At 47.0% G+C, this 26,585-nt stretch overlaps 1 protein-coding gene across 1 annotated transcript; it reads left to right on the top strand.

Annotated features, from left to right (window-relative positions):
* Nucleotides 1-308: 308 nt before the first annotated feature.
* Nucleotides 309-10,066, top strand: TFAP2C (transcription factor AP-2 gamma). Its single transcript, XM_021553552.2, has 7 exons — nt 309-542; nt 1,653-2,129; nt 2,346-2,397; nt 3,809-4,031; nt 4,662-4,780; nt 6,170-6,311; nt 8,032-10,066. Exons 1-7 carry the CDS (start codon nt 495-497, stop codon nt 8,315-8,317), a joined length of 1,347 nt encoding a protein of 448 aa, XP_021409227.1. The 5' UTR covers nt 309-494; the 3' UTR covers nt 8,318-10,066.
* Nucleotides 10,067-26,585: the final 16,519 nt, after the last annotated feature.

Genomic DNA, 26,585 nt, shown 5'->3' with positions numbered 1-26,585 from the left:
CCAGGCGCGGAGGAGCGGGGAGCACCGCCGCCCAAAAACCGCGCAGAGCGCGGCGGAGCTGCGGCAAGGCCGGCTGCAGCGGGGGATGCCCACGCGTGACCCCTTCCCCGCGGGGCAGCGCCGACCCCCGCGGCCCGAGGGGGCGGCCGAGGGGGGCTCCGGCTCCGCGCTGCCCGCCCGCCCTCCGCGGCCGCGGAAGGAGTGGCTTGGGGCTGCGCGCTCCCTCCTGAGTGGCTGGCGGCCGCGGCGCCCGAGCCATCCCTGGGGAGGAGTTAGGATAATCCTATTGCCATTAAGGGCGTCTGGGCAGGGAAAAAAACCCCGAGTGACCACAAGCGCGGAGGGTTAGTCCGTCAGCTGCCTTCATGCCTGCCAACTGAGCTCCGTCCGGGGGCCGCCGCTCTTCCCCGGGTCCGACGTGGATTTACCGCCCGTGGCGGGGGCCGAGCTGTTCTGTTCGCGGCACCGCGCACCTGGTCCGGACGCTGGACGCCATGTTGTGGAAACTAGCAGATAATGTCAAGTACGAAGAGGACTGCGAGGTGAGAGGCGGCGGGGAGGGCTGGCCGCCGGGGTTCGGGGTGTGCGCGGGGCTCCGCCGGCCCCGGGCCGCGCTGCGCGCCCCGCTCGCTGCCAGCCCGGCCGGGAGCGCCGGCGGGCCCTGCCCGAAGAGCTTGGCTTTTTTTTTTTTTTTTTTTTTAATTTTTCTTTTGGAGGTGCGGATTTTTATTTTCGTATTTTTCTATTTTTCTATTTTTCTTTACCGAGTCTTTTGAACTCTCGAATGAAACGGGCCCCAGCTGCGAGAACCGGGCTCGCATCCCGCATGGAGCAGCGCCGTGCGGGAGCGGGGGGACCCCGGAGCGCACCGCACCGCACCGGGCGGGATGCGGAGGGGCCGGCAGGTAGCATCTGCGGCGGGGTGAGCCGGGCAGGGCGAACTCTTCCTTCCCACGTTTTTCCTCCCCGGGAGCAGCTCCCACCCGCCGCGAGGTGCTCCCGGGTTTTGATCTCTCCGAACTCGTCTGTGTGCCCCGTGCCCCCCCGGCTCCGCTGGTCCGCCTGCTCGGCTCCTACAGATTAGCTGCAGTCCCCGCTTCACGCTCCATTGGGACCCCATTCACCTCTTATTAACTAGCCCTGTTATTTTAATGACCGTGAAGCCAGAAGCTGCTAAATCCCTGGATCAGCTCAATGTAGACGTTTCAGCTCTGAGTGCTGAGACTGGAAGTCGGGACAGAGGCAGCGATGGCACGGCTGGAGGCAGCAGCGCGGTCCCTTCCCCGTCGCCCCTCGGGGTGGGAAGGATGGAGTGCCGGGGGTCCCCATCGCTCCATCCAGCCCCCGGCCCCGCCGCCTCCCGCCCGGCCGAGGCAGCGCGGCGCAAACGCGGCTGCGCCTCTGATTTGAATTTTTTCTGATTTTAATGATTCCTCTGCACAAGCGGGAGAAGGGCTGGATGAGGAGAGCAGCGAGAACCGCTTTGTAACCTCTTCCCTGGGAGTGGGGCTGACTTCTTCGGCGAAGCGCCTTAAAAACGCCAAACCCCCTGGGCAGGAGCGGGGCGGCTCTCGCTCTCCTCTCCCACCAGCCGTGTCCCCCCACCCCTCTGACGGCCACCCCGCTGTTCCCCACCCCTGTGTGCTTTCCAGGACCGGCACGATGGCAGCAGCAACGGGAACCCGCGGCTGCCGCACCTCTCCGCCGTCAGCCAGCACCTGTACAGCCCGGCCCCGCCGCTCTCGCACTCGGGCGCCTCCGACTTCCAGCCGCCCTACTTCCCTCCCCCGTACCAGCCGCTGCCTTACTCCCAGTCCAGCGACCCCTACTCGCACCTCGGGGACCCCTTCTCCATCAACCCGCTGCACCAGCCGCCGCCGCCGCCGCCCAGCCAGCAGCAGAGCGCTTGGCCGAGCCGGCAGAGCCAGGAGCCGGCGGGGCTGGCCCCGCACGGCCGCCCCGGGCTGGTGCCGCACCTCTCGGCGCTGGAGAGCGGCTCCGCCGGCAGCCGCCGGGAGACTTTCCGGCGCTCCGAGCTGCTGCTGCCCCACGGGCACGGGCTGGACGCCTCGGCGCTGGCCGATAACCTGGGCCTGCACGACATGGCCCATCAGATGGAGGAGGTGCAGGTAAGGAGCGCCCGGACCCCCCCTCGGCCAGGCGGGACAGGCCCCGTCCCCTTCTAAGCATCCCATCCCCGTCCGTGCAGAGAAATCCTCATTTTCTCCCCTTCGCCCCTCAGGATGCGGCGGCGCGGGGAAGGGGGGTGGGTTTCCCAAAAGCCGCCGGTTTTTCCCCTCTCGGCTCTTCCAGGTGCGAAACTTTCTCCCCCTTTCTCTTTCCAGAATGTGGAAGATCAACACTTACTAATGCATGACCAGACAGTCATTAGAAAAGGTCAGTAAGGTGGCACCGCAGTTTTACTTTCCCTTGTCAATAGTTAAAAGTTTCGTGACGCACCGGTGAAGTGACGCCCTATTATTTTTATCGAGACCGATCCTTTGGGATCGGGAGGGCGGAGGAGTTTTTGTTCCACTCTTTGTCGCTGGATTTTTCTAATGCTGTCCGAGGGAAGGTGGCGGCGGGGACAAACTCTGCCCTGGGGTGTGAGACTCCTCCGGGGACACAACTTGTTCCCTCCTCCTGTGCTCTTGTGTTATGGCCTTAATCGGAACCAGGACCTTGAACCGATTTTAATCTTTCCTGAAATACGTGTGTGTAAATTGACACGGGACTTTTCTTTTGTTTGGGTTTTTTTTTGTTGCTGCTAGCACTCGAAAATATTTTTTTTTTCCTTTATTTTTTCCAATTTTTTTAACCTCTTTACAAGACTTGAGAAAAGACTGAGTTCTCTGCAGAAGACTGTTTGGCTCTATCTTAATCGAAATTGGTTTGTAGCTGAGGTTTTGAGGAAGGAGGAAGACGTATTGACTCAATTTACAGTAATTTAGGGGTTTTTTTTCCCTTGCTTTTGTTTTTAAACAAATTTGTGCTTAAAAAAAAAAAAAATCAGAAGTTTCCTCTGAAGACTTCAAACAAATACCTAACTGAGGAAAAGCAGAAGTGTGTGTCAGAGCGCTGATTGCTGCCTTTAGCTCATGGGAGAATAATTTCGCTGTCAGATGCACCACTGACAAATCTTCCCCCTCCGGGAGTGGGGCCGACCTCGGCTCTTTAACCCTTTCAGCAGCGGCACTGGGTGAACTGGGCGGACTCGCGAGGGGACGGAAAAGCCGGATCTGTGGTTTGCTCCTTCCAAAGCCTTTGTTGTCCCTCCTCACCTAAAGGCTGAAGCTCTTACCGAGGATCAGCTCCTTACTTTCGGTTCTCCCCTGGGCTGCGTCCCTCTGTGTTGTGCCACTGGCTGGTAGGAGTTTGTTGGGATTCAATTCCAAAGGCTGTTTCTTAAACCTGCGTGTGCGAGGTGGAAGATGGAGCCCAGCAGGAGCTGGGGGGTTTCTCCCTGCCCTGGCTTGGGAAGAGTTTTGGCAGTAGCTGGAGGATGCTAATTCAGAGTCTGTTGTAGTGTGGAGTTTTTGTGAGCATGGCTCGGCTACTTTGAGGACCATTCTTGCTTGTGTTCGGCAGCTCCTTGCCACTCAGTGGCAAAATCCAGCTGGTCGGGAATATTTTGGGGCCCTTTGTGCTGCAGATGGATGCTGGGGATGGGGGGCCAGTGGCGTGAGCATTTATCACCAAACAAAACCCTCTCTCCCGGCTTATTTTTACAAGAAAGAAAACTTCACTTGCCACTTCCTATTTATTTCTCCCTTTTATAAAATACCCGCTTTCCCTCCTCCTCCCTCAGGTCCCATCTCCCTGACGAAAAACAGCGCTCTGAGCCTGCCCTGCCAAAAGGATGGATTAATCGGGGTGGTGATCAACCCCAACGAGGTGTTCTGCTCGGTGCCCGGGCGGCTGTCGCTGCTCAGCTCCACGTCCAAGTACAAAGTGACGGTGGCAGAGGTGCAGAGGCGGCTCTCGCCCCCGGAGTGTCTCAATGCCTCCCTGCTAGGAGGAGTGCTGCGAAGGTAGGATGGAGCCCTCCCTCCCTGCCTGCCTCCCCCCGTGGTTGTGGTTGTGTTTTCCCCCCGTTTCGCTGGGTGTGAGCAGCAGCAGCCCTGCCACAGAGCCTCTCCTGCAGCTCCCGGTTTGTGAGCAGCCCAAGGACGCTGAATCCTGAATAGGCTTTGGAAATAAAACTTCTTTGCACTTCTGCTGCCTCTGGAGAAGTGCTTTTAACAGCTCTGACAGCAATTCTCATTCTCTGTTTAGAGCTGAGGTTTTGTCTCAGCCAGCACGTGGAGCTGTCTCTGATTCCCAAAACCCTGTGGAATGATTTTTTAAAATTAATTCTCATGGTCCTGATTAATCATTACGAGGACATTTTCCACATCCTTTTTTGCATACACTTAATTTGGCTTGTGATCATTCTGGTTTCAGAGGTGCAGTTTGAAATATTTTGATTTTGACCTGCTGTGTTTCATCCTGGCTGGATTGAAATAGAGCATTTAAAAAGTAGGTCACTTGAAAAGAGCCTGTTTTTTATCTTCTCCCCACCCCAGTGGAACCCTATTGAATGTCAGTAACTGGAATTTCTCATCTTAAAAAGAAGTGTTCCCTGAAGATAAATAAGGCCATTTTTTTCTCTTTAATTACAGAGCCAAATCTAAAAATGGTGGCAGATCATTAAGGGAAAAACTGGATAAAATTGGCTTGAATCTCCCTGCTGGCAGAAGGAAAGCTGCAAATGTGACACTATTGACATCTTTGGTGGAAGGTCAGTCCCGAGTGTGTCTTAAAAATAAACTTTCTCCCCTTGTGCACAGCTTTTATCCTCTAGGCAAAGCATGGAAAGGTTAGAAAGTCCCTGAAAGTAATGTGGGTTTTTTGTTTGTTTTGAAGGGAGCATGGTGGGGATGTTGCAGCCCCTAAGGAAGGGCTGTGCTGCCTTTGAGGGGCTCCTCTGAGCCCTGCTCACACAAACCCAGCACTGCTCCTCTTCCTGGCAGGGATGCAGAATTCCTGCGTGCCAGGATGTGCCAAAAGCACCTTTCTGGACCTTTCAGCCCAGGCTGCCTCCTGAGGGTTGTTTTGGGTTTCAGGAGGGCGAGGCAAAAAGGGCTGGAACTCCTCTCATTCGTGGGTTTGGGCCTCAATAAAAACCCATCCTACCACCTTTGTCTCCTGCTGAACCTGCCTGCAGTGCAATAATCTGTCTCCAAATATTCACAAAATTAAATCTCAATTCTTGCTGGGAAACTTTGGGACTCCGGGACAGCCGACTGCAGTCCTGCCCTACCTCAGCGGTGTCCTCAGAAGCTTTGCTAATAAACAAGCTTATAAAGTGAGATTTATAGCTTTTGACTTCCTGCTAGGAAACTGGAGCCCCTTTAATCTGGGCCATGCTCTGCGGACCCTCTGTCAGTGAGCTGACCTGAAGGGTGTGTATATATGTGCGTGTGTGGTTTACATTTGCTGCTCCTGTTTCAAGCAGCTCCTGGTAGTGGCACAATTTAATAGGAATACAAGCAGCAACTGAAATGGAAAGAGTGAAAAATGAACTAACAATACCTTCCTGCTGTTTATAATGCAGCAACTTGCATTTAAAAGCTTTGCTTGGAAGTTTTGGACAGCTGTGTGCCACGTGCACATTGCATTGATCACACCAATCTTTTATTTTAAGCCTGATCGAATTGTTTTATTGGAAAAAAAAGTGACCTGGTTATACACCTTGCAATTTGGTTTTCTGTCTGAAAATTCTTATATGAAAATATTTCAAAAGCATACTAAACTCAAAGCTTTTATTATAATGGGAGATTTAGTTGGCAGATATTTTTAAATATCAGCAGACAATTTGATCTTGACTGAATCGTGTTCTTTGCTGTGAAGTTTTTCTGGATAGAGACAGGAATTTTTCTTTCTAGTATAAAAGCAAGAGAATTCTTTTTTGTAGTAGTCACCCTGTAAATCTCTTTTTTTCTTGATACAAATTTACAAAGAAACACTGATCCATCAATTAAAAAATGGTAGTGAGTGATGGAATGGTGTCACTTTCCAAAACAGGAATACACTGCAAAAATCTGCAGCGTTTTTTCCTTGATGCCCCTGATTTCCTTACAATAAATGACATTTTACAATTCAACAAACCCTCCCTTTCACCACCCAGGTGAAGCTGTGCATCTTGCTCGTGACTTTGGCTACGTGTGTGAGACAGAATTTCCTTCCAAAGCAGTGGCTGAATATTTAACCAGACCACACATGGGCCGCAACGAAATGGCAAACAGGAAGAACATGCTGCTTGCTGCAAAGTAAGTTTTCAGCTTGGATTTTACTTCTTCTCCCCTTTTTGAATGTGTTTTTGTCTGACTGTGACTGTCTGCGACTGGGGGATAGTTTGGTGGATTTTTTGCATGTAATTTTAATTAGGAAGATGAAGCAATTCTTTTTATTTGGTTTTGGTTTGAATTCAGCTATGGCAGCAGTTTTATTTTAGTCTGAACCACTAACAAGAGTAACAATCCTGTAGGTAACTAAAGCAGTCTGGACCAGTTCAGTAAAAACTTCAGGAGAAGTCCTACACCAGGACAGCCCTAAGGAAAAGGTGTGACAGGGATGTGGAGAGCAGGTGTGGCCTGGGATGTGAGCAGGGGCAGGACTGCAGCAGGGGAGCTCAGCCCCTGTGTGCTCACAGCTGCCTTTGGCAGCAGCAGCTCCCGGCTTCCCGTGGGACCAGGAGCTGCTGGAGAGTCCCTTTTTCCCTGTTATGGCTGGAGATTTTTACAGTTCACTGGAAGCATCCTTTGGTAGGTGTGGAAAGTCCCTGTGCCTCAACCAATCCATGTTACAGAGCCGGGTGAAGGGGAAGGAAGGGGGAAGCAGAGGAGCTTTGTTCTGGCTGCTCTGCAGGCACCTCGTGATGAGCCCCATCCCAGCAGGACCCTGCGTTAAGCTTATCTAAAACTGGTATTTGGAGTGCCCAACTTTCCCCTTTGCCCTGCTGAGTTCCTGTCCCAGGCTCAGGTTTAGCAGAGCTTCAGCTCATGGTTTGTTCTGCTCTGCTTTGGGGTCGATGGAATTCCCTGCTTTTGGCAGCACCCTCTCCCTGCAGAGGAGCTGAGAAAAACCTGCCTGCACTGCTGAGAAAGTTTCCCTGCCTTTGTGCTCATATCAGAGTGCAAAACACACTCCTGGTGTTGAACCCATCCAGCCTTCCTTTAAAAGAGAGCTTCTCTTACAAGAATGGATCTCTTAAATACTTCTAAATTTAGAAATCTAGTCTCCCTTGCCCATAGTTTGAACATTGTGCTAATTTTTCCTGAGCAGTCCTCCCGCTCGTGAGTATTTTCCTTATTGGCATTGTTGCTGGCACTAATAAAAATCCCCTGGAAGATGTTTGTGATTGAGAAATTCTGATAAAGTGATGATTCTGTTAAGATTGCTCAGCTCCTGTGAAATCCCTTCAAGGGGACAGATTTACAAGCAGCAAACAACATATGCTGGAGCATTATTAAGCACTCGTGTTTTGCCAGGCATATGTGTTAGTGTTTGCAGGATCAGGGCCTCGGCCTCCCTACATATACATGGAATATACACAGCTAAATTCAATCTCCTCTTCAGCTGCTCCAGCCTTTCTGCACCACTCAGCTGCAGCTGGGAAAGTTCTCAGAGAAACCAGCACTGAATTCCCACTCCCCACTCCAAATCTGGAGCAAATGATGCGGAGCCAGGCAGGCACCAGAATTTATTTTGCAGAGTGTTTTTGTGATGGGGATGCAACAGAAGGCTCATCAGGAAGTGGTGCTAATAAACAGAAATCCAGAAATCTAATCCAGTTTGAACGCGATGCTAATTTTATTTTTTTCCTTTTGCTTTCATTTTAGACTCTGAATTTCTCATAGTTCCCGCACCAATGCTAAATATTTGATGCAGATTTCTGCTCTTTGTGTTTCTTTTCAAATATTTGACGCAGACCTCTGTTATTTGTGTTTATTTGCGTGGTGTAAAGCGTGAGCCCTCTGTGTGTTGCAGGCAGATCTGTAAAGAATTCACAGACCTCCTGACTCAGGACAGAACTCCCCTGGGGAACACGAGACCCAGCCCCATCTTGGACCCTGGCATCCAGGGCTGCTTGACTCACTTTAGCCTGATCACGCATGGCTTTGGGAGCGCTGCCATCTGTGCTGCCATGACATCCGTCCAGAACTACCTAAACGAGGCGTTAAAAATAGCAGACAAATCCTACATGAACGCTGGCGACCAGAGCCCCGCAGAGACCAACAAAACCATCGACAAAATGGACAAGCACAGGAAGTGAAAGAAAACCAGACTTTACCCTTCCTCCTACACAGACTCTGATCTTCTTGCCAGGGGGAACCTAGAGATTTGGGTGGCTTTATTTTTTTTTTTTGTTCTTTTTTTTTTTTTTTTTTTTAAAGGGGAAAAAGGGGAGGAAAAACAAAACAAAACTCATTCAGGATCTTCACTCCTGCTGGATCCAACAAATCTTGCTAAAAGCTGCAGTATCCCTGTTGTGTGGAAGCAATTACCTGAAGATAAGTACTTGGGACAAGTGTATTGGATCCTTTGCTGTAACAGTGGTGCTATAAAGGGGGGGTGGATGGAATTCTACAGAGATTTATTCCTTTTCCACATCTCGGTGTCTCGTGGGTGACCAGCTTCATGTGTAGTTTTTAAGAGACACATTTTAGATGGAAGCCTGTTTTGCTCTCTGATGCAATTTCAGGGGGTTCATTCTCTCGAAATGCAACAGTAACAATAAAACAGTATTAAACAATGGTATAGAGATTTATGTACATTAAAAATTTTTTATAAACACCTGAAAATAGTAAGATTATTCTGTGGGGTTTTTTTTTTAAATCTGTTTAGTTTTTTTTTTTAGTTCTCTTCTACTTTGTTTTTTTTTTTCCTTTATTTTCAGATTAACATAGAAGAGTACTAAAATCCTACTAGACTTAAGATGGCATTTGACATGCTAATTTTTTTACAGAAATATTCAGGCTTTTAAAAACTGCAGCAATGTTGGCTGCAGTTTATATTATCTTGGTATTTTTTTAACGAGGACTAGTTCAAAATGAAAATACTTTTAGAAAATTCACTTTCTGTGTCTAAGGATGTTGCAGCTTTATTCACATATTTATATTGTCTTGTTTTTAAATTTGGGGGGGAAACTTGAAAGAATAGGCACATAACTTTTTTTTTTTTTTACTTTTTTTGTTGCCTTCTAAGGCCAAAAAATACTTCCAGGGAGGCTTTATGTGTATTAAGGGAAGCAGTGTGTTGAATGTAAATATTTATTTATGTGTAATTTAATCGGATTTGTAAATAATGGTGAACTTTTTAATACTTTTTTTTATAAATGGGTTTCAAATTTTAATTTTGGTAAGTATTTCAAAGGTAATGGGTAAGCTAAACATATCTTTAGGTTTTATGCACAGGTATGTTATACAGGGTATTTAAGACTTTTTTTTTTTTTTTTTAAATCTCAATTCTTGCCACTGAAGATTAGATTTAATCTGAGGTGTTTGTTCACAAAGCAATAATTTTGTGCATCATTCACCTGGTAACTGAGTAGACATGCAACAAAAAAAAACAACAAAAAACGAGTGTGTGAGTTAGTGTGTATGTGAATAATGGAAGTTCTGAGCTATCTTCACATATTTGTAAATGTTCCCACTATAATTCTGATGTATATGATAACCATATAATAAAAGTATTCTGGCTAGAAGCATGGAATGTTTTGTTAACTGAGAGCAGCTCTGTTTTCTTTCTCTGCTGGGGCAATGTGGGGCGAGTAGCACTAGAGGACATTATGTATTGAGTCATAATTGCAGCACTTTGTTCGGATTAACAGAACAGAAAGATGAAGCTGTTTGCCAGTAAAACTAATGGTTTCAATTAAACACGTTATGTATCTCCAAGAATCTTTTCTTTTTTTTTTTCCCCCCCTTTCCTACGATGTGATGATCTTGCCTTCTGCCTGCTTAACTGGGCAGCTCGAACACAACCTCTGCCACGCTGCCTCTCAATAAAAACCCATCCTACCACCTTTGTCTCCTGCTGAATCTGCCTGTACTGCAATAATCTGTCTCCAAATATTCACAAAAAGCCTGGGCTGTGGAATTTGAGAGGTCTCCCATCCGGTTTTGGCCAAATTTGACTAATCTGAGGAAGTTTTAAGTTTTGCAGGAAGTTCTCAAAGTGCTTTGTGCCATAGGAGTGAGGCAGGAGCTGGAATTTTCGGTGTCTCAGATGCAAAATAGCTGAACAAACCTTCCTGAAGAGAAATTTAGCTTGTTTTTCCACTGCTTTCTGGAAAAAGAACCTAAATCTGAGTTTAGTGTCTCCTTGGCCCTGTAAGAGCTGATCAGTCCTTGAGGAAGGTGGCACTGGGCTGCCAAGTGAGATTTCAGTTCACATCATGGCACTGTGTCTTCCAGAGATGGCTAAAGGAGGCAAAATGTACCATTTCTGAACACTTAAAAATCTATAAATGCTTATCAATAATTTTTGTGTTCTCATTTTCCCTTTAAAGGCTAAAGGAAAGCCACTGGAGGTGTGCAGGGAGAAGAAAGGAAAGGGAAGCACAAAGAGATGAATGCCTGTCAGTGGTGAACTGGGAGAAAAAGCTGGGTTTGAGTTGCAATCCAGTCCCCTTCTCTCCTAAAGAGGTGTGAAATTCCAGCCTTTGCATTTGTTAGACTCATTGTAGCATTTCAGAAATGAGCATTTTGGACCATCTGTAGGCACAGGCACAGCCAGGACACATGATGACTAACAGAACTTCCAAAAAACACAAACAAGCTGCCCTTCTGAAGGGTATATTTATGGATTTTATGTATTTATACACAGAAATTTGCTGGGTATGGTGAGAGCTTGTTTAGAGAATGCAGTGCTACAGTTTTATTCTTTTTTTCCTCTTACTGCTGCTGGGCTGCTTATCCAGTATGTATAGGAAGATATTTGAGCTACCAGACAATGGAATCTTGCTTGCTTTTATTTTATTTTTTTTTCATTTTTTTTTTATTAATGCACAAAACCAGGCAGTGAAATAATTGCCCCTTGGGATAGGAAATAAGGATGTTTCCATTTATTCCTGCGTGCATTCAAGCAAAGCCAGTCAATTGTCTAATGTACTGACTCGGGTACTATTCATATGTGTGGGACATTAGAAATGTGGAGTTTCCATTACCTTAGAGCTTTTCTTTATTCTATATTTCAACTGGGATATTCTTTTGAAGCTCAACCACCTTCTAAGCTGTGCCAGCACCATGAAACAACAACCTTGTCCCCTGAAAAGGACAGTTTAACTTGTCTCACCCAAAGTTATTAAGGAATATGCACACTCAAGAAGGCACATGCTTCTTCCTGATCCTCAAAATTTCATCTTTTTACACTGATTATTCCTGAGCTGGCTAAAGGATAAACAAATTCTAATGTAAGACTCTTCAAAAGTTCCATTTTTTGTTTCCTTTGGAAATGGACCATTTAAATCAATCTTTTCCTTTGCCCATCTCACATCAAAAGAAGAGGTTTGGTCATAACGTGGAGGAAAAAGGCTTTAAACTACCAGGGGTTTAAAAGTCAAAATTATTAAAGCGCTGCCCTCCTACAAAAATCTGATACATAACCATAATATAATTGAATTCATGTAACTCAGTCAAGAATTGCCTTGTGGAAAAAGAAAATATTTCAGGGATCTCTTGCCTGGGTGGCAGCAGCAGCTGTGGATCCATGGCAGGCCAGGAGCTGCTTCCTTCCCCTGTGGCAACCAGGGCATGGCCTTGGCCACCCATCACCTGAGAGAGCTCTGATTGCCATTAAATTGATGTGCAAATTAATGATTTGCACGTCATTAATTGCAAACCTGAGGATTAGCCAAGAGTCCAGACTGTGTCACTTCATGGCATTGCTGCTTACAGTTTAAAAATACATTTTTTCCTGGTGTTTGCAGCTTCAGAGAGAAATAATGATGCAAAACTGGTCAAATATAAAATAAAAATAGAACTTCAGTCTTAATTTAGTAACTGATTGCAGTTCACTTTATTCTTGACTCAGTTTTAATTTGCCCTCCACTTATTTCACTGTTATTTATTGTTTCTCCCTGACTCTTTGCTGCAGCCCTGCTGCCTGTTCCTTCAGAATTTTGCAATAGGAGTAAACCCAGAAATGCAGCTTGAAATGGGTCTGCCTTGCTGTGGTAGCTGGCTGTGCTTTGCTGCAGCCCTTTTTTCTCAGTTTTTCCTGCATGCCGTGCTTATGTACATCCGTGTAGATATTTTGGCCTAATTATGATGTGGAGCCTCCCTCCTGACAGGGGTTTGGGCTGCCTTTGGCAACTTGTTCTGCAATAACAGCTGTTTATTTTATTTTATTTTATTTTATTTTATTTTATTTTATTTTTTAGTTTAATTTATTTTAGTTTAATTTTTATTTTACTTATAAAAAATGGGGTGCTGTTCACACTTTGTTCCCAAACTGTTACTTCACTAAGAGAACACAAGGTTGGGGACAAAGATGCTCCCGTGTCACTACAAGAAATCTCTGAACTACGTGTTTATTGCTAATGCAGGTTTTGTGTGGGGAACCTGGAGCCAGTTTTGTCAAACCCTACAGGGTCCATTTGGATGGTGAGGCACAGGAAATGCATTTGGGAATTTGTTCCCAAAGCAGACACGGTGCCTCTGTGAAATCTGGGTGTTCTCCAAAGCATTTGTGGCTCTCAGGACATTCCTGTGCCTGCCCATTCCTGTGCCTCATGTCCCACGATCCAAAATTCCTCAGGGGCTCTCCTGGAACCAATTTTTAGGAGATTTTTAGATTTTGCTCTGCATCATTTCATTTGTTGTCATCTCCCTCTTCCGTTTTCACTTTCAGAGGGTTATAGAAATAAGTTTATTCCCAGTTTCAGATGCCACTTTGCACTCACTGGATGCTCCTGTGTCTCGCAGGGATATTCCAGCTGGTTTCCATGTACCACTGTTGTGTAAGGGCTGCCCACAAATATTCCCTTTTTCCCCTCTTTTAAACAGCCCTTTTTAACTGGTTCTTGTGAAGGCCTTTCTCACAGGCTACTACTATGGCATGACACATGCCCTAAATATTCATACAGAATATTTTTTTACCCATAATTTAAAATTAAAAGCATGGAATAATACAGACACTTGCTCTGTGCCACAAAACCCAAATACTTTTGTGTGCAGCAGAAAGTCCAGAGATTGCCAATGAACCAAATAACAGGAGAGATTTTTTAGATGAGCATAGAGTTTATATTTCCATGTCAATCAGCATAAAACCAAGGGGGAAGATGGCAGTTTAAACCAAGGGTTGGAAAGATAATGTTCTCCAGCTGATTGCTGCAATAAAACAATTATTTGTAATTGATTGAAATAGTTCTTTAGTGACAGAAAGTGGTTGAAAATTCTGCCAGCTCCCTTGCTAAAGAGAGAGAAGGGAAAATATTTGATTTCAGCTCCCTGGCAGGATGGTTCCTGTCTGGAAGCAGAAATTACTTCTGCCAGGTCTTCATCTTGTCCTTCCCTCTTTGCAGCACATCAGCTCCATAGAGAAAGGGAAAAAAAACCCCAAATTCCCTGAGCAGGTGTGGGGTCTGCTGGAGAGCTGAGAGCACCAAGCTGGCAGCTGGATGTGCAGGAGCTGGAGCACACACGTGTGGGATGGAGGCACACATATTTTGGAATTTTGGAGGAACAGTAATTAACCTCCAGCAGAGCACTAGGGCAGCTACCTGGGACCAGTAATTTTCTCCAACTCTTGCAGCAAAATTTGCCTGAGCTCATTTGTCAAGCTTTGAATCTTTAAATCCAGAGCTCTAATTAATTAAGAATCTCTAATTACCCAAAAATGGTGCTCTATATTTAGGTTTAAGATGTGGTGAAATGCAGAGAAAACATGAGAGAAGCTGGAGGATGTTCAGAGCAGGAGATGCCAGGAAAATGTGTGTTTTCAGAGGTGCAGGGGAAGCCAAATTGTCAAAGTGTCAGTGACCTCTAGGGCATATCCTAAACTGCCAGAAATCACTGTCCAGTGCTTGGAAAAGGATCCTCGTGTCCCTAAAAAGCAGTGACCACCAAAGGTGTCAGCAGAGGTTCTGATATTGGAGACCCAAAGCTGAGTAACCCTTGGCATTTAAACAAACAACAAAAAAAGTGTTGGTTTGTAAACCAGAAGCGCTGGTTCTTTACAACCTTAACAAGAAATAACCTGTGGGGACAGCACTGGAAATATCCGTGCAGGAGGGAAAAACCCACTCACACCTGAAGGTCTTATTGCTTATTAAGTTAAAAATGTATAGCTTTTAGCTGGGCTGTAACGTGACTCGGACAAAGGTGGAATGTGGACAGAGGCATCACTTGCAGCTAAAGTTCGGCCTTTCTGCAGAGGATCCTGTTTTCCAGACCTCACAGAAGCTCCTAGAAGCTCCAGCTGAAGTTTTTGGGGATCGGTCGCTGAGGCCAGCTGGATTTGGGGCCGCTGGCTCGGGCAGAGCAGCAGCTACAAACCTGAATCGCTTCTCTGTGGGCTCTGCCCCTTGCTGAGGATGTGTCAGCAGCATCCTTCAGCACCAGTGATCTCCGATGGAGCCGGGCCGCATCTGCATCTCTATGAGGTCGTTGTGAGGACGTTAAGGGAGCAAAAACTATGCATGTTTCTGTGGGAGTGACAGGCTGGCCCCTTCAGAGCCTCAAGTACCGTTTGCTCGTCCCAATAACGGGGAATCTTTGTGTTTGTGGCCAACAAACGCCTGTACTTAGTGGCTTTGTCTGGTGGGAGATAAAAGTTGATAAGATGCTGGCAGGGCTGTTGTGAGGCGCTCCTGGTCATTTTCCCGCAGAGAGCAGAAATGCGCTCCACAAATGTCCCCAGAAATGCACTCCACAAACCTGCTGGGCTGGGGGAGGATTCAGTGATTTCCGTTGATGTTTAAAGTAAGAATTGTTTCTGGTGATTTTTTTCACGATTTATGTGATTGTGGTGTTAAAAAACAACACGAACGTAGTTAAAATTATTATTTTTTTTCTTTGGTATTTGCTGGCTAGGTAGGGTGATTGGCATGAGAGAGTAAAGATGAGAACAAGCATTTAGGTGAGAACTCGAAAGGTGTTAAATCGATTACGGGTTTTCTTTTGCATCCATTTTCCTCAGATAAGTCACGAACGAAAAAAAAAAAAAAAACCAAAAAAAAACACCACCAAAAAAAGCTCAACAACAAAAAAAAGTTTGTCGGTCAGGATGAGGAAAATGGTCTCTTTTTCTTGGAAACGTCGAGGCTTCCACCTTGGCTGCGCTGTGTGCGGGATGCGGGGATGCTCCGAGCGCGGGGTCCTGGTTTTCCCCTCCACCGGGTCCCGGCTGTCCCTCGGTCCCGGCTGTCCCGGTCCCGCTGTCCCGGTCCCGGTCGGGCTGTCCCGGTCCCGGTTGGGCTGTCCCGGTCCCGGTCCCGCTGTCCCGGTTGGGCTGTCCCGGTCCCGCTGTCCCGGTCCCGCTATCCCGGTCCCGGTCCCGCTGTCGCGGTGCCGCTGTCCCGGTCCCGGTGCCGCTGTCCCGGTCCCGGTCCCGCTGTCCCGGCTGTCCCGGTCCCGGCTGTCCCGGTCCCGCTGTCCCGGTCCCGGTCGGGCTGTCCCGGTCCCGGTGCCGCTGTCCCGGTCCCGGTGCCGCTGTCCCGGTCGGGCTGTCCCGGTCCCGGTCCCGCTGTCCCGGTCCCGGTGCCGCTGTCCCGGTCGGGCTGTCCCGGTCCCGGTCCCGGTCCCGCTGTCCCGGTCCCGCTGTCCCGGTCCCGGTTGGTCTGTCCCGGTCCCGGTTGGTCTGTCCCGGTCCCGGTCCCGCTGTCCCGGTCCCGCTGTCCCGGTGCCGCTGTCCCGGTCCCGGTCCCGCTGCCCCGGTCGGGCTGTCCCTGTCGGGCTGTCCCGGTGCCGCTGTCCCGGTCCCGGTCGGGCTGTCCCGGTGCCGCTGTCCCGGTCCCGCTGTCCCGGTGCCGCTGTCCCGGTCCCGCAGGCAGCGCCGGCAGCAGGTCCCGGCGTGCCGGGGCTGGGAGGTGGCAGCAGATCTCAGCCGGGCCAGGGGTGATGCAGCCCCAGGCCATCATCTTACATAAACCCCACGCGTTTGCATAAGACAAAACTGAGGAAGTGTCTTTTTCTTTTTTATTAAAAGGGGGAAAAATTTAGAGGTGAAAGAGCTTTTAAAAAGGCTGTCAGAAAATTGTAGTTTCCAGAGTGTCAGTAGCTGGTCAGAAAGCATTTCAAGGGTGACTGATTTGGAAATCTGTCACAGTGTACTTGGGGAAAACAATAACTCGGAGGTAGGGCCGTAAACAGAAAGGAAATGTTGTGCTGGTGATGATATCAAATATTACATACATCATATTATACCGGCACAAATTAAATTCATTACACATAACAAGCTCACCCCTTTCGAAGGAGATGTTTCTCCAGACCCGTAGGAGAAATCCCTCCTTCCTGTGGCAGGGAGACCCAAAACTTGTGGAGCCACCAACCCAGGGCAGTTTTAATTCCAGGGGCTGACTCAGATATTGCTGCAGAGGTCAATACCCAGCCTGGGATCTCCAAAAATGCACCTGGAGCTAAGAGTGGCTGGCTGGGAGCAGCGGGCTCCGTGCAAGGACCACCAGGTGGGTCAGTGCTGATCCCTCCTCTGCTGGGCTCGCTGCTTCCCACAGAGGCTGGTCCTGCCTAAGCTCTTCAGTGGAAAAATTATGTGGAGGTGAGGCGAAAAAATTCCAGGGAACTGTAAAGGTTGGAGGTTGTCTCTGCTGTGATGCATTAGGAAGTGCTGGCTGGTGTTTGTGAAATATCCAGGGTGCAGCTCATGAGCTACAGCTGCTGCATTAAAAAAAAGCAAAAAACAAACCAACAAACAAAAAAACCCCCAAAAAACAAAAAACCCCAAAACAACTATTTTAAAAAATTAATAAAATTGATCTTTAAAAAAATAATAAAATTGTCATTTAAAAAACTAATAAAATTATAAACTAATAAATAAAAATAATATAAAAAAATTGCCATTTCAATTGCCATCCCTGCTGGTTGGATGTGGAGGTGGGCTTGGAAATTAAGTCACCTGCCCCCCTAAAAGTGGAACCTGGGGCCAGTGAAGCTGCAGCAGGGCAGGTGCCCAGCTCCCTCTGTGGAATGGGGTGTCCAGGCTGGGCAGCAGAGCTGGCTGGAAGTGACTGCCAGCTGCTGCTGAAGGAACAGGTCATGATTTAACAGCTGGTTGAGCTGAGCCACCCCAACTGCTTCCAGCACAGCCCTGTGCTTGTAGGTGATGAAGGGAATTGAATGAGAGACAGCTCTGGGGTTCCTGAGAGGTTTTGTTTCAGCAGGGTTTGGTTTCCTCATCCCCAGCTCCAGCCTTCCCTGCAGGACTCCCAGAGTTGTGGTGTTCAGCTTTTCCCCAGGCCTTGGCAGGGATGTGCATGTCCTTTTCCATCTGCGTGTGCAGGGAAAGGCAGTGGCAGCTGCCTGCTCTGAATTTGGGAGGTGAAATTCAGTTCTGGTCACAGAGAGCTGCTTCTGGAGTATTTGTGGTCCAATCAGCCCCTAATTTTTACTGCAGTAAGTCCCAGTGAAATACCCAAGCACTTTGCAGGACTGAAAAAGCAGACAGCTCCTTGCATGGGACTGTGAGGGGTGTGAAATCCACCCTTGTCAGCACGCCTTAAAAAGTGATTGTACAGGGAATTGGACTTGTCTAGTGAAAAAATTTACATTTTAAAATTTTTGCTATGTTTCTTCCTCCTCATCCCTCCCCTTTTACATCTCTCATGAATTTGCTGGTCGGGGAGGAAGAATCTCCTGCTTTGTACCAGGATGTAAACTTAAAAGTAGGATAAAAGGAAATAAACATGTTGAAATAAGAGGACTGCATGGAGGAATAGCTCCATGTCTGTGCTAATGGGTTTCATTTCCCTGCAGCATTTTGTATCTCTGGATGTTTTTCTGCTCCTTTCCTCCAATTCTTCCTTTGGGTTTATATCCCTGCCCTTTCAAAGGTGTCCCTGCACAGATCCACTGTGAGGTTATGCTGCATTTATGAGGATGACACAAGGAAAGCTGACTCTTCCTGTGGTTCCTGGGTGCCCTTCCCTGAACTCTAAGCATGGCCTGGATCCGTGTGTGTTTAGGGATGTCATCACACCTGCCAAGGTGCTCCTTCCATCTCTCTGTCCTTTTCTAGGCCACTCTCAATCACCTTTGAATGTTTTTTTTTTCACAGCCAGGCTCCCATTGGTAGTGCCAAGGGACAGGATGGGGAGCAATGGGCAGAAACTGATGCACCAGGGAATTCCACCAAAAAATGGGGTAGAACTTTACAGTGAGGGTGAACTGAGCACTGGAACAGGCTGCCCTGAGAGGCTGTGGAGTCTCATTCCCTGGGGATACTCAAAATCCATCTGGAACCTGAGGAAGGTGCTCAAGGGGACCCTGCTGGAGCAGAGGCTGGGCTGGGTGACCTGCAGTGATCCCTCCTGACCTGAGCCACTCTGGGAGTTTCTGTGAAAGGTGGAAATGGTGATTACAGGATGCAGGCAGCAGGGAGGAACAGCCTCCCTTGGGACTTTAATGAGCTTCATTACAATAACGAGTCCAGCAAACCTGTCTGTGTTGCTGCTGCTGGGTGTGAGAGCTGATTCCTGGAGCTGGTGACTTGATGTCTGGCTGCTGGAAGTCTCTTTAGCTGGTGCCTGTGCCCTGTACTTATTTCTGAAGTTTGAAACTCCATCATATGCAGGCAACTTTGGGACTGTGTCCCAAGTACTTCGTAGGCAACAAAAGTTGTTGTTCCCAGCTTCCCCAGATGAGCAGTTTGAAGGGAAGAAGGTTCTTGTGACTGAGGAAGAAACACAGAATTCACAAAGCCTGAACTGGGCAAATAATGAAAGAATTAAACATTTCCTCTCTAATGTTTTTGTGGTTTTTAATCACCGTGACCGAGTTCCCTCTGGGACGTATTAGCTGACCTTTACAATACAAGGGAAAGGTGTCAAAGAACACCACCTCAAAAATATGTACCTAAAATCCCCTGAGGCCTGGACTCCTTCCACCAGGTTAAAACCCAGAGCCAGCAGGCAGGTAGGAAATGGCATCCCTGGGGAGAGAAGAGGCTGGGGGAATCAGAGCTGCTCCTGGGGGCTGAGCTGGCCACAGCAGGGCTGCTGAGAGGAGCCTTCCACAAAAGGAGAACTGTGAGCATTCCTGGTGAGTCACTGCTGGGCCAAAGCCCTGCCCAGCCCTGCTGCTGGCTTGAACAATTTTGTCATGTAGAGGTTATTAGTCCTGCTCCTGGCAGGGCTGAGTTGTTGTGGCAGTGATGTTGCTGGCTGCTGCTGCTAACCCAGCCTCCCTGGAGATGCAGAAGTCAGGCTGGATGTGGGGTGAGATGCAGAGTCACATCCATCCATCCATCCATCCATCCCTGCTCTGTGCTTGGCTGTTCTGAGTCCTGGCAGAGCACCACAGCCACTGTGTGAGCCTCACAAACTGGGCAGGGACTGGGAGCTCCTTTTCCATCCCATCCCATCCCAGTGCTGGACCACATCACCTTCTTAACGCGAGGGTCACTTTTCTGGCTACACCTCTGATTTTCTGCTCCATGCTTCAGCTTCCTGCCTCATCCGTGCAGCCCTTATGCACCCCCAGCATCTCTGTGGGTGAATCCCAGCACAGCTCATCCCTGGGGATGTGTGCTGGGGCAAAGACTGCCTTGGGTGCTTTGTGGGCCCAAGGAACCACCCAGAAGTGCTTTGTTCTTGCTGTCCCAGGGATGTGTGCTGGTGCAAAGACTGCCTTGGGTGCTTTGTGGGCCCAAGGAACCACCCAGAAGTGCCTTGCTCTTGTGTCCCAGGGATGCCTGGACCAGGCCTGGGATGGATTTCATTCCCAGCCTCTGCTGGGAGAAAGTGGCACCTGGAAGCAGGGGTGGAGTTTCCCATGTGCCACGACAGGGAGCTCATTAAGGCCAGCCCCTGGCACAGATTGCTCCTCATGGGATTATTTCCACACATTCCCCACCAAAACAGCCTCTCCTTCTGCATGAGCTCCTCTTCAGCCCGGTCCCTTGGAGCAGGGAGTGTCTTTGGGTGTGATTTGACCAAATTACAAAGGTTCTGCGTAGTCTCCTACAGACTAACCAGATTTTCCTCAAAATTGTGAGGAACACACTCAGAATTTTCACCCATAGCTAAAATTCTATGGCTAAAAAGGTTAACTAGGTCTGTGTGTGTGCTTATGATGGCTCCAGATGCAGCTGCAGGAAACTCTGTGTGCAAGGAATGCACAAGGAAAGCTGCACTCCCTGCTCTGGTCCAAACACTTGGATTCATTCTTAAGATGTGCATAAAACTCCTTCCCCTTCACTTGGTTTTACTGTCACTGACAAAGCTGCCTGACTCAAGCATTTCAGAAATCGAATGCTGAAGATTTCACTGTGGATCTTTTGGCTTCAAAGTGATTTTGTTGTGTCCCCAGAGCCCGGTTAAATCCTTAGTTATAATGACTGCACACTGAAGGGTGCTGTTACATAGAAATGCTGTCCCATAATGGCTTCGTTGCTGTGGAAAATCCGATGTTATTTGGTCATTCCCTACGAGTTCCCTAAGCCATCAAGACATTTGCCTCAAGGCTACAAACACAAAGCTACAGGCAAAACCCTCTGGACATAATGAGTGGGCATTTATGCAGAACTAAAAACTGGAACAGCTGAGCAGTGGATCTATGAATAGCAAGCATGCCTCTAAGCACAAAAGACATCATTCTGCAATAAAGGGGTTTATAATGGTTCTGACATCTTGGATGTCAAGATCCTGCTACGTTGTTGTAACTTTTTCTTCCCCCTGTTTGTTTGTTTGAGCCGTGCTCCTTAAGGAAGATGTGAGTAATTAAAGGGCGTGAAGGAAACCCTACAGCTTGGTAAGAACAGAAATTGGGCAACTTTTGGCAAGATCCATCATTTTGATCATGTTTGCTGGGTAACAAGCTTATTGCTCCCATGCTGCATTCCCAGTTCCACCCTTTAGGATTTCTTAGGGGGCTCCTCTTGCATCAGCAGCTCTAATAGGCTCAAATCTAATGTTAGCTGAGAAGTGTCTTCTGATGGAAGCACAAAGATTGGACTAACCATAAACTCCAGGGTCAGGGAGTCAGGCAATACAAAGAAGGGTAATAAAATTCAGAGTGATTTGGATCAACAGGGAGCTGGAGGAGATTCCTGCTGAGAAATGGACCCCAGCGAGGTCTCAGGCCTTTGCAAATCATCCATAGGCACTTCCAAAGAGATGGCAGGAGCAAGATGGGAAGGGATGTGTGGCTCTTGCACCAGGAGCATAATGAAAACCCAGAGTAGAAATTGGAGCTGGCGTTAGAACACAGAAACAGCCTAGAGGAAAAACAGGAGGGGAAAGGGAATGCAAGAATACACAAGATGATAAATCATTATCTGTGTGTTTGCATCCACATGTATCTGATAAGTTCTTGAGATGCTGATGATTTCCAAGCTGGTGTGGAGTTTTTTGGGTTTTTTCCTGTATTTTCCATGTGCCAAGGTGCTGTGGGACTGGGAAGGGATTTGCCAGCCCTTTGTGACTGGGAAAACAAATTCAAACATGTTTTGGGACCGTTGCAAAATAGTTTGGGCCTCTCAAAACCGTCCATCGTGGAGATGAGCAAAGCCCCAGCACCACAAAGTTCCTCCAGGAAAATGTGGTGCAGGGATTAGGTGCTGCCTCTGAGAAGTGATGGGAATCTCCACTGTAAAGCAGCACAAACACCTGAGCTGGCTGTGACTGTGGCCCAATAAGCCAGCCCCTCACTTTGGGGAGCAAATTTCCCTTCCGCCAGCACAGCAAGTGCAGAGATCAGTGCTAGAGAGTCCAGCAAGTTGGCAGAAAACTGGAGCAGCCTACAATCCAGCTCAGTGCACTCGTTTCCTCATGTCCAAAAGCCTTGCACAGCCACAAGCAAATTGTTTCTCCCCTTGGCATCTACCTTTCCTGTCCTGAAAACCAAAACCAGGTACCGTGGTGTCTGCTTTGCATCTCACCCTGAAGAGAGTCTAAACTGCAAGATGTTAGATATGGGAGGATGATACTTAAGTTGCTTAGGAAGGCAAAGGGATTAATTTAATTATCCCTCCATCTTCTTCCTTGCAGCTGATGGCTTTTCCTGCCAGGAAAGAGACTCCTGAGGCCCTGTTGGGAGAATGACAGCTCTGGCCTGCTGGTAAGTGATGGCTCTGTACTTTTGACAAGTTAATTGATAGAGCAGCATGAAAGAATTGGGATTGAGCTGTTCCCTTCACAAAATGCCAAGCTAAACCCAAGAGTTTAGCTTGTTCAGAGTGATGTTGGCTGTGGTTTTATGAAGGCAAGGCTGTGCTGGAAACCTGTCCCTGCAACACCAAACTGGGCAGTCTGGTCGTGCAGCCAGATTTTGTTCTGCTGTGTTTGTACCAATTGTATTTCAGGCAAGGATTTTGGTTTTTTCTCTGGAAAGCATCTTCTGCTGTTGCATATTTTAGTAGTGACTGGCAGAGAAGAGGAGATTTGGTAAAGAGGGGTTTTCACTGAAACCCACTTCAGTTATTTGGATGTTTGACTGGAGATGCATATTTTTGTCTGTTAAACAAAATATCCACTTTTAAAATGAAAAATACCTGTTTTAAAATACCAGCAAGTGAAGGGTAAAAAAGATTCATAGTGACAGCAAAACTAGGAAGACTGAGGCTTGTGCATGCCCAGAGGTGGTGGTTCTCCTTCACCAAGGGTGAAGTTCTTCCTCACCAAGGATCTCCTGGCACAGAGAAGAGAGGCAGAGGTTGGTTTTCATCTCCTGCTATGGGTGTGTGCTGTCCATCACGAGAGACTCCACAGGACCTGCAAGAAATGCAGGAGAAGGAGTAAATCCCCCCAGGTTTGTGCACTCAGACTCCACAGCTTGGTCTCTAATCCCACATCTCCTCTTGACTTTGAGACCTGACTCTGCTTCTTCACCCCTTTATGTCCAAGTGCCCCTGGAAGCTGCAGCCTGCATTGCTCAGGAGGATGTTTGAGTTACTCCTTTGTCATGTAATGAAACCCTTCCAAGCAGTCCAGGAATCCTGCTCACAAAACATCTCCCTTATCAACTCTTCCTGTACAAAGTGCATAATCACCACGTAGAACAGCACTGCAAGCTTATTTGCTTTGTGATTTGTGGTCGGATCATTGCATTTCAGCCTTTACCAATGAAAGGAAATTGCTAACAAGACACTGGTATTTACATTAATTGTGGCTTTGGGGAGATAGTCCAAATAAAATTATGTTAAAGCCAGTTATTATGTGTCTCCCTAACCATTAGAATGAAGCCCAAAATTTATAAAACAAAAGTTGATCTCAAGAAGATTTTAGCTGCTACTTGATATTTTCCCTAGAAAGGGCTGAGGGGGAAAGGAGGCTTTATATTTTTTCTTCTTCCTTTCTTTCATCCACCTTCTAAAATTATTTTACACTGCTGGAAAGGTAGCATGTGTACAGCTGCGAGAGAAACTCCTGACTGTCAGTGAGCAGCACCTCAGCTGCCCAGGAGGTCTCAGAGGGTCACTTGTCACACGTTCCACACACTAAATGTCAGGGTTCCCTTGGCTGAAACTGTTGATTTTCATTGGTTTTGTTTCACCTCAAAGCAGTTTTGTGCAGCTCTGTAGGCTGAGCAGAAGTTTTGCTCTAAAACCTTCAAGGTACTCCCAGCTCCTTTCATGTGTATCCACGAGATAATCTGTGAGTGTGTGAAGACTTCTTGCTCCTACTGCAATTTGAACTATTTCTGGACACTAATTCAAGGCTTTTTATGATGTATGATGAAAAGTAATTTAAGATTTCTCAGGATGACTCGCTTGCCAGCATTGCAGATCCAAGAAAAAAACACAGATGTGAGATTTAAATTCCCTTTTGGCATAAAACAATGCCTCATGCTATAAACCACAAACTATGCCCAGTGGAGACTGGGAACACTTTTCTTTTTTTAGCTCCAACTAGTCAGGTAACTTCTGACTGCAGAGGTGAGCAGGGATTCATGCACTTTGTTCTCTCACTAAACATCAGTGCTGCTTGTCCATCCCCACTAAAGGTGGGATTTGTCTCCTCCAGCTCTGGATCTCTGACCTGAGCATCTCGTGGAGGCTCAGCAGTGAGCAAATGCAGGCATTTCTGAAGGATGAATCATCTGCCTTGCTGTCAATGTCTATTTTAGGGACGTGCCTGAAGTGAGGTGAAATTAAATCCTTCCCCAAAAATTCTTCTGTAAGCAGGGGGATTTTGGATGCTCTGGGGAGGCTTCCTTTCCTCGGATGACCCCGTTCCCTTATGTCAAGGCACAAGTCCTGAGCAGATCCAGGCACAGGGATGTGTGTTCTGCCTTTGGGGTTCTTCTGCTCCCCCTTCCCCTCTCAGAGCCTAAATGGACTGCACTGATGTGTGGCTGGCCATCAAGAGGCTGCAGACTAAAAGTGTACCTGGGTTTAATTATTAAGGTATAATTGAGGTCTTTGTGTTTATAGGATAATTGTTTCTTTTTTAATATAACTTCGCAACACAAGCAACAGGCCTGAACCTGTGGATGGAGTGCTGGAAACTGTCTAAGAAGATTAAGGTCTCTTAATTGATTTCACATAAACAGGTGTGACTGAATTCATCTGAAGAAGGTTAAGACTAAATGTATTCTGCTAATTATGTGAAAATTGCCAGAGTGTGCTGGGTTGAGCAATTGCCTTCCCTTTGCAAGTGGGATCATTCCTCGGCTGTACATCAAATGGGAAAAATGACATTTCCTAAGCAAATGAGCCAACCTGTCACACGCTGGGCTTTGTTTTGAAATGTCTTTGCTTGTAGACATGTTGGCAGAGGTGGATTTGGCAACAGGACATGGGAATGTCCCTGGGTGCTGTGCCTGACTGGCAGTGTGGGAGGACAGGTGTCACAGCAGGGCTGTGTCACTCTCTAAACTTCAGGAATCTGCACCATTGGGAATTCCTGTTCTGGAGAACTGAAGGAGTCACTCTGGTTTAAGCACTTGCTCCTTGCTGTCAATGTTTCTGTGACCTCTTAAGTCAATTTTTTCTTGTTTGGTTAACTTTAGGCATCGGAGGAGCAGAGCATGGACATGTCAGCAGTACATGGAACACCTTTGTCTTGGGCTTCAAAATAGCCACTGGAGTATAAAACTCCTCACCCAGCTGCCAAACAAACTGATTTATTCTGTTTACTCTGCACTCTTTGCCATCTGTCCTCCTAATCTTACATCTTGAGGGAACAGGATGGAATTGACAGTGTTGAATGCAGCTGTAGAAAGGACAAAACTGCTTTTGGGACATCCACCTCAGACTGTGCAGGTGTGACAATAAATTGTGTGAGGAGCTGAAAGTGTCCCAGCACAGCATCACCAGGGCCCTGCAATTACTCGCTGGTACTCCCAACAAAACCATTTGCTGATGAAATTGTTCTTTGAGGCTCCAAAGTGAAGGGTGGCTTGTATTTAAGGTGTGATTTCAGCAGCACATTTACATAGAGATGGTCTAAAATTAGTTCAGTTGCCTAAATGGCTGTTTTGTAATAGCAAAGATATTGTTTGTAACATTTAAAATTAATATAGAAAATAATATGCCTCGTGTATTTTTGTCTTTTCCCATTTTAATTTTGAGACCCAAATGCAGACTTGCATCGATGAGCAGTGGGTGATGATTTAGTAGCACCTTGATTGTGTTTTACTCAAGTTAAAGTGAGCAACTACCAGGTAATAAGGACCAAATCTTAATTTAAATCTGTATTTAAAAAAAACTTCACTTAATTGCATCTCTACAGAATGTGGGAAACCATCTTCTAAGTGCAGATGCACAGTTGTATGTATATTATTTAAGTTATTCACCATCCATTCAGATTTTCAGCTCATTATTTTAGAGATGAGGCTTTCTGAAGTTCAGATCTTATTATTCTTAGGGGATCCCAGCAGGAAAACCTGTCTGTATCTGCATTTTGGAAAAGGGATGTAGTGGTTGTACACTTTGGTAGAGCATTAGGAGCAAGATTATTTCCAGATTTTGGCACCATAATTTGGGAAAGATATGGACCAGGTGAAGAGTATCTAAAAAGGAAGGCAAAAAGAGTTGGTGAAAGAAGATTGGACTTGGGCTGCTTTTCTTGCAGACAAGACCAGGATAGCATTACAAGCCTTCAGGAAGGAGGAAGAAAGTTTATCCTCTGTGTCCATTCACCCATAAAAATAAATTTCTCCACTACAAAGCTAGACATCAGAAAACCATTTTACTGCAAGAGGATATTTGTAATAGATTGTGAGTTTCAGCTGAGGAAAAGATGAGACAAACATCAGGTTGGAGTGGGGAGGGGAATAGCTGGAAGATGGCTCGAGATCCCTTCCAGCCCTGTTGTTCTAATTTTATGATTTATTCTTTTAATAACTGCTGTAAGCGCTCTTGTACAATGAGTTAGAAGAAGTCATTTTAAAAAGTTGTAACTTCAGTTACTGAAAAATCAT

This window comes from Lonchura striata, chromosome 20 (assembly GCF_050655825.1).
Source record: "Lonchura striata isolate lonStrDom1 chromosome 20, ASM5065582v1, whole genome shotgun sequence".
Taxonomy (NCBI): Eukaryota; Metazoa; Chordata; class Aves; order Passeriformes; family Estrildidae; genus Lonchura; species Lonchura striata.
The sequence above is the reverse complement of the archived record's forward strand: the minus strand, read 5'-3'. Positions and strand labels throughout refer to the sequence as shown.

What these genes read in the sequence shown, in the direction of transcription:
- TFAP2C (XM_021553552.2), top strand. Translation starts at nt 495, where the DNA reads ATGTTGTGGAAACTAGCAGATAATGTCAAGTACGAAGAGGACTGCGAG. An exon ending in AGTACGAAGAGGACTGCGAG is followed by an intron (nt 543 to 1,652) that starts GTGAGAGGCGGC and finishes TGTGCTTTCCAG; the next exon opens with GACCGGCACGATGGCAGCAG. An exon ending in ATCAGATGGAGGAGGTGCAG is followed by an intron (nt 2,130 to 2,345) that starts GTAAGGAGCGCC and finishes TTCTCTTTCCAG; the next exon opens with AATGTGGAAGATCAACACTT.